Below are 13,981 nucleotides of genomic sequence, written 5' to 3'. Positions count from 1 at the left end.
TAATACCAGAGCAAGAAAGAGGTCACTGGAAATGTACTATAGAAAGCTCTACATTTTATATTAAGAATATGGCCCACATACTGCCTAATTTCATAGTATGATTTGTCAAGTAGCTGCAAACCTTTTGTTTAGTGACTTAAACTTTGAGGTTTTTCATTTAGTAAGTAAGAGGACTTATGGTAGAAATTTCAGAGTAACAACATTTTAAAAAGTGTCACTGATTTCCATCATTTCCCAAAACCTCTGCAAACATAAAATGACTAGTCTTACACAGACCAACCCTACATCCATCATAAAATGGAATTTATTTTGAGAGAGATTTCTGAAATAAAGAGAAGACTGGTATTTAGTAGCCTACATTATTTAATAGAGTGGGCTAGCAGATCTGAAATATACTAAAGAATTCCCAAAGAGGAAACATGAGCCTAATTTTACATTTCCTCAAAAGCATCTCACACATACACAGTGTTTGGTACCCACTAATTTATGTTACAATCACAGCAATTACTTCTGTCATTTCAGAAAATAAGGGGAAGTGGAGAAACAAATGATCTCTTATGGCCACACAACATTACTGAGTTTGATTAATACAAGTTAACAATTACTTTTATTTGGAGCCTTACTTGCACCAGATCTACCTCAGCCTCAAACACAGATTTAGAAACCATCCATATTGCTGAATATCAGTGTTCAGGGAATTCATTATGTCTCAAATGTCTGAATTTTAGTCTCTTCTGGAAAAGGTTTTCAACAAACATTTTCTTTAGGAAAAAAGAACAAGCACCCAATTATAAACACAATTTCCTTCTGTAAACTGTGGATAATTCAAATACCCTAGCAAGTCATGCTTTTAGTTACCAAAGCATGGCTATCAGCTGCTGGATGACCTCATCCACAAACTTCTACATGTTTGGCTTTATCCTCACTGATGTCCGGTCTGTTTCTTTTTTTTTCCAGAGATTTATGAAGGAAACTCTGTGATCCTTTGTATCACTGTATCTGCATCTCCTGCACTAGCCCAAGGGTGAGAAATGGCAACAGCACCACCAGAATCCTCTGACAAGCATAAAACCCTTCCCTCACCTCGATGCTCAGTTGCCATTTAGGAACAGGAAGAAGGAGACTACACCGCTTTGCCTGCAGGGGTGAGTGAATCCTATTTTGTTCATGTACACCACACTTGTAACAACCTTAAAAGAAAAGGGCCAAATAACCCCCCCAGAACTGTATTAGATGATCTTTATAATATAGATTTTTCCCCCTTTCTCCTTATGAACACTGTTCATGTTTCTCTAACTTTATAAAATATTTTGTCTTAACAAAAACATAATTTATACTACATGATAGATGTACAATACAAAAATTACTTAGAATGCAACACCAAATTTAAAGTATTCTTAGTCAATTGTGCAGTAAAGAAATTAGCACTTCATATAAAGAGAAAGCTTACAAAATGCAACACTCCAGAAGCTTTCCAGTATTACAATTATTTTTATTATCTAGAATTGACTCCATTTGCAATGATGCATAATTTTGTGACTGAGGAAATTACAAGCTCAGACTGTCATAAATTTTAATTTTTTTTGTAGCTTAACACTACGACATGGCTCTCACAAAAGATTTGATACCAATATGATGTGACACAACTGAACCAAACCTTAATTTCACTCACAGTGAGAAATCACAGGATTAAGTAACACTGTGCAGTCTTTTAGAAAAGTTTATTGCTTCCAGATGGATGCAAGTTTCCTTTCAGTACTGATTTTATCTTCTGTACACAGGGTGCCAATGTTACTATAAATATAGTCAAAAGCAGTTATAAAGATAAATTATTAAAATATTGACATAAACAAGCTCATACAATAGCTCCTCTCTGCACAAAGTGAGGACAGCTACATTAGAGTGCTGTCTGTCTCACAAATGTTCAATACAACAACACGCACTCCCTTTTCAGAAATTACAACCCATACATGAACAAGCACAAATTTCCAAGGTATCCACAGAATGATTCTGAATTCCAACTGCGTGCTCTTTGCCCCATGTTGTGTAGTGCCATGTGTTTCCCTGCGTGGTGCCACCAGGACACCCACCTGTGCCTGTGGATCTGCACTGAGCTCAGGGCAGGCTCACTGCATCGAGCAGCAGCACTGCTGCACACACCACAACACACCCGTGTCAAAGGAAAACTGGAGATAAGAAATATCTCTGAGCTAATTTAAATTTTGGTCATTGTATCACACACGGATAAAACCTATCAACAGGTCTACAAAATGTTCCGCAGAAAAAATAATTCTAGGGAATATCTAGTTAGTCTATAAAAAATTATATATAATGCTATTTTGAAAATTAAAATACACTCAAAATGATCAGGTGAAGCCCTTAGAGTTGTTTTAATATTTTATGTTGTTATACCATTTAGAAATTATACTTCTAAATTATAATTTCTATTACCATACCTAAAACAATCTTTTAAATTACTCATTACCATTAATAAATGGTAATGAGTCATTTAAAATATTAATTGAAATTTTCATGAGATTCTCAAAAATCTGGAGATCTCCATTTTGAAATGTGACATAACCAGTGCATAAAGTAGGATAAGTTAATGCATGCCAGAGAACATGCAGAATTCATAAAATGCTTTATGAATAAAAGGTCAACATTGAGTATCATGAAATTCAAAATTAGGTATAGAGATAACTTGCACTTTTATATCAATCTAAATTAGTATACTAAATATATACACAGAAACTTACCTATTTTCTGACTGTTTTAAAACAGAGCTACTTGCCAAAAAACCCACCCCAAAATGCTCTACAATGTCTGCTTTCCATCCTGGCATTCACCAAAAACTTCCAACAAACCTCTCCAATGTACTTTAAGCAAGTCCTTTGGCATCTACCACCAACTCCTCCTATCTCCAGTATGGTAACTGCACGTGCACTTCACATTTACATATCCATTCCTAATCCTGGTACTAAGTACTGAAATCAAACAGAAAGATTACTTGACATATGACAACAAATATGATTGACATATAACAACAAACAAACAAACAACCAAGCCGTTTCTGATCAGTCTTCACTGTTGAATAAACATGTCAGCTGACAAAGATGCGCTTCAAATCTCCCATAATACACACAAATTTTTACTCCCTCAAACTTTTAAATGCTAGAATTACACCAATATGCACACGGATTACCACTATGAGGCTGAAGTAAGTATCTTACTTGCAGATCCTACAAATTTTACTCACAGCATCACAATCCTGCATATGGTTGCAGAGTCAGGGAGCAATTCCCATTCAGAGCACCCACACAGCAACAGAGAGATGCATCTTCAAACTCTTCAGCATGCACTTGCACAGCGTGTTATTGTTATATTCCATGCAAGTTTTCCTCTATCTCAATATTAAACCTGTTTTTCTCGTTTAAAAGTAAATTTAACAAACATTAGTTCTTACACGTATCCAGCCACACATTACACATCATACAATAATCTTTGACTTAACCATAAAGTGAATTGTGCAATAAAATGATCACCACCTGTGTTCAAGAAATGATCTGTATTGATATTTTGGCACATATCTTTAAGTGACTGACATAACTAATGGAAATGGATGTTTTGTATTAAGTGTTTTCTTCTGTGAACATCAGAAATCTTCTCAAACACATTTATGGATAAATATAATTTTTCCATAAATAAATTTTAAAATAAATATATTTTTCCATAAATATAAATATATTTATGGAAAAATACCATCAAAGCATATTGAAGTTACAGTTTTTCCCTATTCTGAAGTTGATCAAACAAAAACATTTGTAATTGTTTCAGACTCTTATCCTATACAAGTTTAACTATGTCTTTGGAATTTACCTTCCTATCTCCACAACAAAAAATAAATATATAAAAAACCCCAATACTATAAATAATTAGAAGCAGTCATATGAACAATATTTTCAAGGGAATTATGGCTAAGAAATTCAGGTTTCCTAAATATTCTGCTACTGCACTGTAATACTTAACCAACATTTAATAAAATGAAATGGTATTTTGTTAGGCAAAGAACATACTTCATTAAACTGTATTGTCCCACCAATAAGTACCTTGCAAATGGAAGGCTAGGCAAACTGAAGTTCAGATTTTATCATTAAATCTGGCTTGGCACTGCAGACACTGGTGGAATTGCAGACTAGTGATGTGTGTGCTTTTACTTAAAATATCATTTAAATATAATTTAACTGGTTTCTGGTATGTAAGAGCAGCAATACCAGGACAGAGCAAATGTCCATCTGTCCCAGTATCTTATATCAAGCCATAGCCATAAGCAGATGCTAAGAGAAGAGAAGGAATAAAGGAAGCATTTATTCTGTTTCCCACTAGTACTTTTTCATTCCCCACCTGTTTTCATTTGGGACACCCTGAGCTGACTGTGGTTTCTATACATTTAAGAGCAGCAAAATGAGGCCTTCCATCTCCATCTGAATCACAAAATCTTTTAGCATTAACAATCCTTTGGCAGTAAGTTTTACAGTTCTCTTATCTATTCATTTGGTTTTCAGCCTGGTTCTGCTCAGCCTTATTAGAAGCACCATATTTCTTATGTTGCAAAGCTGCCACTGACTTGGTCCAGAGCCCATCTCCAGTACCTTCCTTTCAAACCAAAATGTGCCAGCCTTTGTGTCTGCCACTCTCACCCAGAAGCCATTATGTACCTTTACCCATTGTCATCCCCTGAACCTTCTCCAGTCCACCCTGCCTTTGCAGAGGACACCAGAACTGCAGACAGCATCCAAGATGTGGTTAAATAACTGCTGGTTTATAGAGCATACAAACATCTGCTTTAGCCTCTACTTACGTTCTAATTATCCTCACCATAATAATCCTAACAACTGTTTAAGTGACAGATGACATTTTGCACATGATAAACTATAATCACACACATTAGGAATGGTATAGCTACAGCTCCTGATCTTTATTCCAAGCTGATGGCATTCAAGCAAGAGATCAATACACTAATAATTACACTATGTGTAATTCTTCCCACTCTTGGACTCACTGTCCTGTTGCCTGGTCAAATCTGTAAAACTGCCATGGCTTTGAAGTTGGGCTGTAGGAAAGAACTTACTTTATTGCTCTGCTCCCACATAAAATCAATATTGCTAAATGCTGATTAAAAAAAACCAGTACCTGCTTTAAGCAAGACAAACATTCGTATACATATAAATCATTGTAAGTTCAGTACTGAATTTCTGTGTGTACCTTCCCCAAACTGTTTCCATAAAACAAGTGAGACCTAGGGACAAAATTTCAAAACCACCACCTGCTCATTTCCATCATATTTTAAATAATTAACTACTCAGCAAATGCAAATCCTAAAAAAAAAGCTCTTATTTAATTTTAACTTGTACTACAATTAAAAAAAGAAACAAACATTGATCAGGTACTCATTTTTCTACTAAGCATTGTTTCCCAAACCAACTCCAGTTACTACTAGCCCTGTTTAATGAATGTGTTGCAGTCAAGCGTCCAAGAAACATTACATCTGACATTAAATACTAAGCATATTCTTTTTCCTTAAATAAAAACAATACAAAATCAAAAACAGACATCTGTATACAATCTTTTGTGTACATACAGTAGATTTAGGTTTACCAGAGAATGTCAGCTGCAGAATTCACAGAATAAAATCACAAATCTGTTCAAAGTTTGCTGTTGACATGAATTACCACCATCTATAGCCATCTAACTGTTAGTGTGTTATTCACTGGCACCACAATAATTTTGATCCCTAGCTAATCACCTCACTCCAAGTTAAATTACATAGATGTGACAGAGCAGGCCTTTGGGAAACCCCAAATCATCCAAGTGTGAAATCTTCCAGTACCTTTCTTGACAGAGCATTTTGACAAGTCTCCAAAAGGCCATGCAACAAACAGGAGAGCAGGGAGAGGACTTGGACAGGAGCAATCTCATTTTGAACCATCTTCAGATCAGCCAGGCAAAAATGTGCTATTTTCATACAGAAACCCAGCAAGTCACCTTGAATTTTTCCCTATTTTCTGTAAGCAATTTATTCACAAGAATTTTCACTCAGAATTACATAGGCTTTTTTCAAAAACCATATTCATATGTTATTTTTAAGTGAGAATATTTATTCTATTTCTACTATGCTGTACTAAAACAACACGGAAAAATATAACTACAAGATAATTTTTAAACTTTTGTCAAATGACAGGAGGGTGATATAACAATAAGCACTTAATTACCCAAACTCAGATCAGTATGTGCAAAACAGCATTATATTTAGTCATAAGGATTTATTGCTGTTACCCTTAACTTGATCATTCACGTGTCAAATTTTGTTTTTCCAAGACTGCCTGCACTGTGTAAAGACCTGTTTCCAGGATACCTATAATTGTGCAGCACATAACATCTGTTGCTTTGCATTTTGAGAGCCTCACAAAGAATACTTTCCTATATTCACTTAAGTGTATGGACTGGCAGAACAGATATATTGTCACAGTTCAAATAAACTGACAACTACAGCAACTATTCAGTACTGAAAAGCATCCAACTAACTACCATCTGACGTTGCTCAAACAGGCAACAGCCAGGAAATTCAGAGTTCAGCACTGAATTCTGTTAATGAACTGACCATTTGTTTGAACTTGCAGCACACAGGTGAGAAACAGCCACATGCTGGACTAGAAACCTGTGAGTTACACCAAGTCATTGAAAAAGTTGTTGTCAGAGATTTAATATATTCCTTTCACAACTAAGTGAGAAACTGGGGAGGGAGGAAGTTCCACCAAATCTTAAACATAAGTGAATTGTATTTCATCAAATCCCTTATAGGTTGGCTACCAGACATCAAATCTCACAAAAATCCAGGCTTACAATTTCAACTTTTTTAATAACACGTGGTTTTACTGTTCAAATCTGCTCTTCAACTAAAGGGGGAAGAGTTCCTAAATTGCAAGACAAGAGTTCCAAAACTACTTCCCTAGAGAAATAGTTTGAGATGTACCATCCACACTTTTAGTCCCCAGACACCAGTATTTTTGAAACAACCTGAACAATTGAATTGGAAAATATTCTAGTCAATTATTTCAAGTCAGCAGTTTTAAAAGTTTAAAAAAAAATCACAACCCCAAAAATTGACAGCTAATGTCTATGAGACAGGAATCAATTTAGAAAAGGATCCTGGTAAAACACAATTCTATAGCAGTCACAGCACTAAATGACAAAAAGGTCAAATTTTGAAAGGAAACAGCAGATACCACCACAAAACTAGCAGATGTTCCTAAAGGATCATCTGTACAAAAACATAAGCATATGTGAGAGAAATCCAACACTATCACGAAATCAGTTGGTGTCTAACATAATAGCAGTTCCTTATGGCAATATGGTAATACATGTATCAGATACTCAACACATTATGGTTTTTTGTCTGCACATACTGCTACAACATAAGTCATAAAAACCAGGACCACTGATTTCCTCAAAAGGAAAACATTAGTTCCACAACCCACAAATGTTAAGAGTACACAGACTACTCTGTTCTTCAGGTTATGTTCCGACATTTTCAGCCACTTAAGCTTTTTCATAAATTGTCTTAGTAGGATAAAAATACCTTTGGAGAACTGCATGTCCTGAATAAATACTTCCTTCTAAAGGCAGTGCATAACATAGCCAGGCATACCTAAATGAAACAGCAAACAAAAAGGGATTTCTTCTATCCAATATCTATTTGTTTGGGTTTTACATAACTGCAACAGTATCTATTATTTACCTGCTGCTTCTGTGACATACATAGTTAAGAAGACATTTACAAGGAGAGGAAGATTGTTTTTCTAAGTTTACTTTTATCGATTCCAACAAGAGCAGATGACAGACTTCCCTGCTTCTATTTCTATTTTGCAACTGCAGAAAAAAATTCATTTTCATGCGTCTTCCACTTAATTGTGCTTAAAAGTTAAGATAAGCAGGCAATATTTGATGCAATAGAAAAAGACAAAGGTGCATAATAGAGGGTACAGATTCAGGGATGATATGGTAAAAGGACTGGTTAGCATATAAACTTATTTTTTAATATACATCTTTGGATTCTCTCCATCATGTTCTGTAAGCAGGACCATCATTTGACTCTTGCACATCTTTGCCCAAAAGGCATAGTCAAGAGTGAACTGTGAACAAGATAATTATGGAACCTTGATACCTTTTTTTAAAATAATTCACATTCTACTCCTCATTACCTTATTATGTCTCCTTTTAGTCTCCAGTGATTCCCCCGGCTGTATCACACACCCCCTCACACCACAGCACCACGCTGCATGTCTCCCTGTGTGCCCAGGAACGCTCCAGTGTCCTCTCCATTCACTCACAGGGCTGCCCCAAACCCCCCACACTCCCACAACACATCAGCTCAGCCCCAGCACACCTGACTGCCCCTGACCCCCACCCATCTCCCTGGAATCTCCCTGCTCAGCAGCCAAAGCCCAGCAGCAGCCACGCCTGGCTCGTTCCTGGTGTGCCAACTGGCCCATGGCTCACAACGCGCTGTGCCAAGCACCCGCCAGGCACCAGCCTGGCTCCCCAGGCAGGCAGAGGAGAGCAATAAAGCAAAGCACAGCCTTATCTCTAATAATAGGACATGGCAAAGACCTAATTATTACACAGTGCTACAGGAGAAACAAAGGAAAAAATCTCACCCACAAAAGAAAAACCCAGCACCTTTATCCAAGCCTAAAACTTGCTCAGTTTATGGCCTACAAGAGCTTTAAGATAACACAAACCACAAATTCATCAACAGAAAGTATTACATTAAACAGGCCATTTAGCTTTCCATGAAAGCCAAATAAATCCTGTTATTTCAAATTCCCATAGCATCAGAATCCAGCTCACTAACACAGGCAGAACTTAATGTGTATGCAAACCTGAACACACAAATACAACTTTCAAGAACTAGCACAGAAACTTTTTTCCTGGAACAAAGATTTAAATATCTGATCTCTCTCTTTGGAGGTAGAGAATTAAAGTGCATATAAAAGGCCCTATTAGGTATCCAGAGGATGTTAGCCCTTTTCAATGTAAGCAAAGAGGTGGATAAATGTGTGAAATAAAAGAAAGAACAGAAATAATGAAACAACCTAAGTTGTGCCACAAAAACATGAACTGATCTTCTGCTAAAGGAAGAAAAAAACCAAAAACCATGGACAGTCAAGATATTATGTTCAAAAGTCCCCTGAAATAAAGAACAAAATTTAAGACTCCTTTAATTAATGTATCGTATTTCCATAAATGCTTTTCAATTTCCACAAAAAATTGTAGATTAGTAAATTATTTTGCAGCTTTATACACCATTTTTCTAAAATACATTAATTTTACAGACTTCCTGGAAAAAGATATGAGTGCCTTATAAATTCAGATACCATGGGATGGTTTAAAACTGCATGCTTTCTTCCTTCAATTTACATCTTAAAATGTACATCTATATATAAAACGTCATATATTAATGTGGCACATGAACACCTCACTTTCAGTTACACTTCATATTTCTCACGTCTCTTCCTTAAAAATAGTTTTTCTGTTTGGATAACAGATAAGCCACTTAGAGAAAATATGTTCTCTACATGTCAAAAGTAGAATCAAAAGCTTTGAATTCAGTCCTCTTGGAACTTCAGTAATTCACATTTTGTAACAGCCAGTTTCCATTTCCATTATTCCTGACTGACCGATAGACTGACAGATGTCTTACTTTAGAGATCCCAAACAGACTATTGGTATCTATTTCAGCCACATCTGTTCCTAAATAGCCTTGGCAACAGGCCACTATGCACTCGGAATTAATTTTAAGTCCTTTATTGCTGACTCTTTCACTGTTGAAATACATCAGTGATTCTTTTTCCTTATTGCTGCACTTAGATAGAATATCTGTAAATCTATATTTTAGATTAATAGCAACAAGAACTACAGCATACTATAGAAAAGAATACTATACATAATATATTGATTAGTTTAAATTCATTATATAAATATATTTTTTTTATTTTTGTTTCATTCATTGTGAAATATGTCTTCAACAGTACATTAGCCTCTGGATTGCTCCAATATCTTATTTTCTTGTTCGTTAATTAATTTAGAAATTATGTTCAATTACTTATAATTAAAAAGCAAGTTTTATCCAAATTATTACTATTATTATCCAAATAGGCAGCCCAGCCCACAAGCTGTCAGTCAGAGAATAACTTCATATGCAGTTTAGTGCACTACACACACTCAAGAAATTACACTCATAAAGTTTATCAGGATGATCAAAATCCTCCAGGCTTCACATACTGGTAAAGCACTGGATAATTGCCAGTTTTGTTACATTTCCTACCTGTCAGAAATCTGCTGAAAAACTGCAATTATTGTTAATCAGGAAACTCTGTGGGAAACTTTAAAAACATGCTGGAGGCTTTAAAAATTACCAGAATTACAGTCTTTATTTAACAACAAAAAAATAAACGTATGCATAAAGAGGATACAAATGATCTTCTGGAAACTTAAAAAAATCACATATAATATTAAAATCTGTACTTAAGATTGCTTTCTCTGCTATAGTTTTGAAGCAGCACTGAAAATGAGAACCTCCACAGTTCAGGGCTGGAATATTAATAGAGAAGTCTTGCCTTTTTCTTAATTTCCATGATTATAGCATAGGAATGACACACAGAAAGAGGCTAGAGAGAAAAACTACCAACTACTGCCTGTGAGCTCTGTGTCTCATTGAGGCACCCGGCGCACTGTTAAAGGCAAGCAACCAGCTGTGGGCCCAGGGGTTCTGCCTCCAGGGAGGAGAACAGGCTCAGCTGAGCTGCACACCCAGGCTGGAGCTGCACCCTTTGCAAGGGGCCCTGAGCTGTGCCTCACTTGTCCACGTTCCCACCTGGCACATTCCACAGGCTCCACACCCAGCCACCTGCCCAAGACTCACTTCTGCCATAAGCTCTGTGATAACAAATAACACACAAAACTCATAATGGGTCATGCTTATTTCAGAGGTAGGAACTTTGCTGCGGAGTGAACAGCAAAGGAAGCCATCAAAAGTCATCAGCAAGCATGGGCCAAAAACCTCATGGAGACAAGAGCTGCAGAACTCCAGGACAGAGTAAAGAAGGAAGTCCTGATAATCAGGCTGCCTAGAGCCCCCCAGGAACAGCACAGTGGAGCAGAACTATCCATACATACATCCCTGTGACATGACTGGGCCCAGGCACAGCAGATGCCCCCTGCCTGGGGACTTTGAGCTGCAGCTTTGAGCTCTGGTGGAACCTGGAGGAGCCAAGGCTGCACAAAATACCACGTGTAAGAACAAACAATCGGAACCACAGAGCTGCGGATGACAACAACAACTTCAGCAAGATGGGAATTCATCTGGAGAACTATGGGGGATGGGAGGTTAGGAAAAAGGGAACAAAGCAACTACCTTATGGTTCTCTGATTTTGACAGACTGTAGCAATTGCCATAGAAAAAAGACCTTTCCCTAAAATAGGAAGAATTGCTACATATGAGTCCAAGCAAGACATTCTGCAGCGCTTGCAAAGCGTGAAGACCTGGCTTGACCTCTTAGAGCCTCAGGCAAACTACATTAGGAAGCTTTTGGGTTGGACAGAACATGCATAAGCCAAATCCCAGTGGAAAGACTTGTCCAGAGATCCTTTAGCCATCTCTGAACACTCCACTGCTGTACTTATCTACGAATGAGACCCTACCACAGATGGCTCCTCCCAGCACTGGTACAGAACACCCCAGGGTAAGTGCTGCTGGGAGCCAAGAATGAGGGAAAGAAAAAACATTCAAGCTCCAGAATCTGCGTTTGACTGCTGCAACTGCAGCCTCTCAAAAATGAAACTATTCAGCAGCTCAATGCCATATAGTACAAAACCAAATTTTCAGAGAAAGAAGTTTCAGCGTATATTTAATACATGTGCAGTAAAAGTCCAAATCCTGATAAAATTGGCAGCAGTTTGTCTGTGCTGCTTTTCATAGGACTCCTGAAGTCCTGCCATCTGCTACTGGTCTGACTATAGGCACTGCATACGTCATTACTTCTCAGGAGCTATGAAAAGTTTCTGATGTCTGTATGAAAGCAGCTGAGAGGGATGAATTTTTCCTAGGAAAACAAACACAGCCAAAACCACACAAATTCCAAAACACAGAATATACTCCCCATCTCTGGAAGCATGGAGCAATATACTCCAGAATCTATTCTTCCTGTGTGCACCTTAATATCCTTCCCTGATGACAATTACAAGACAATTACAGAGCCTAGTTCCTGATATATGGCAATTTAACCTACATTAAAGGAGGCAGAACATAAAGTGACACTCAGAGCTCTACACACAGAACTAATTAATTATTAAATCACACTACAGATCACATACACAGAGACCTGTAGATAGTCCCAAATGAGAAGGAAGAGAGCCTCCAGCGCTAGCAGCATTACCTAAGGCACCCAGACCGGCTCTCCAGGAGGAAGGGCTGTGCCCCACACCGGGTGTGGGGGCGATCAGAACTCAGCAGTCCGGCTGCAAAGGAGGTATTTCAGTGTGAGTGCAGCACTGCATTAACACGGTTGCACTGTGCAGAGCAGAGGAGTCAGCAGGAGGGCATGACTGTGTACTTGATCAGTTTCCATAGCTCTGCTATCCCAACATTAAATTGACCATAATGACTTCACCTGCAAGCATCTGACTACTTCTTTGCTTCTCTAAATGCTGACTCTATGGCGATGAGATCTTACCTACAGGAACTTTTAAGTTCTGTCCAATACACTTCTAAAATAAATGTGGTCTTTTAAGCCTGGACAAGCTAACCACGCCATCCCGGAAGGCAAACACGCTGCCTGGAAACTGCATTCCTGAATACAACCTTGACTTCTCTTTCGTGTAAACACTGGGAGGTCACTGAAATAAACAAGGACGTTTAGGAGTGTGTACGCAGTTTTACAACTATATGTATGTTTCAACAGTTTCTAGGAAAAAGGTATCTATTTGAATACGTTCAAGCAGCATTCCTTTGCTTCTCAAACTTTTGTATATAATTTGTTTCACTTGATCAAATCCTGTAACCACACTTTCTCAGCGTGTTGCCGTGTGAACGCCATAGAGCAACGACGACCTGCAACAGAAGCCTCATCACAAAAGTCGAGCACATCCCGCAAAACCATACTCTCCTCTCTGTGCTCTAGCTTATGTACCTGTCAAAGAGTATAAGCCGGGAAAAGTTGATGCCGCAGAAACAAAATCAAATCCTCTTACTGCTCTGCCTGGGGCTAAAGAGGCCATACAAACATGCTCTCTACCTTCTGTCCCTTCCGTATGACCCACCAAGAAGACAAGACTCTTGCCAGAGAGAGCTGGTTCAGGTACAAGACACTCAAAGCGTTATGAACAATTTCTTTTTCTCTTCAGTCAGCAAAGTAACCCCGAAGGGAGCAGAGGTGCCCGTAGCACTGCCTCTAAGCACTTCACAGCAATCCCGGGTTAGGGCGCCTGTCCCGCGCTGCCCGGAGAGCCCCGGCCGCCTCTCCCCGCGGGGCCCAGCTCGCCCCGGCCCGGGCCGGACACCCGTGCCCCGCCCTGCCCCGTCCCACCTGTGGGGCTCTCGGGCAGGATGGGGCTCCAGCGGAGCCGCCGAGCGCTCAGCACCACGTCGCAGCTCCTCTTGCCGATCTCGAAGATGCCCCTGAGGAGCGGCTCGTCCCCGGCCCGGGCCGGCGGGGCCGCGGCCAGCGGGGCCACCCTGCGCCGCCGCTCCTGGGGCGCGGCCCGGGCGCGGCCCGCCGGGCGGGGGAGCGGGGCGGCGGCGCCCGGCATGGCGGCAGCGGCACGCCCGCTCCGCTCCGGCCCCGCCGAGCGCCCGCGGCCCGCCGGGCCCAGCAGCGCCCGCCCCGCCCCGCAGGCGGGGCCGCACCGCCCGGGGGCCGGCGGG

General features: G+C 39.3%; 1 protein-coding gene across 1 annotated transcript in view; it reads right to left on the bottom strand.

Moving 5' to 3' along the window:
- Positions 1-13,866, bottom strand: part of CERKL (ceramide kinase like) — a 50,424-nt gene extending 36,558 nt beyond the window's left edge. The window contains exon 1 of the mRNA XM_064718399.1: positions 13,644-13,866. Within this exon, the coding sequence (XP_064574469.1) occupies positions 13,644-13,866 (223 nt within the window). The remainder of the gene's footprint in view (positions 1-13,643) is intronic.
- Between the last annotated feature and the right edge of the window lie 115 nt (positions 13,867-13,981).

This window comes from Zonotrichia leucophrys, chromosome 7 (genome assembly GCF_028769735.1).
Source record: "Zonotrichia leucophrys gambelii isolate GWCS_2022_RI chromosome 7, RI_Zleu_2.0, whole genome shotgun sequence".
NCBI lineage: Eukaryota > Metazoa > Chordata > Aves > Passeriformes > Passerellidae > Zonotrichia > Zonotrichia leucophrys.
The sequence above is the reverse complement of the archived record's forward strand: the minus strand, read 5'-3'. Positions and strand labels throughout refer to the sequence as shown.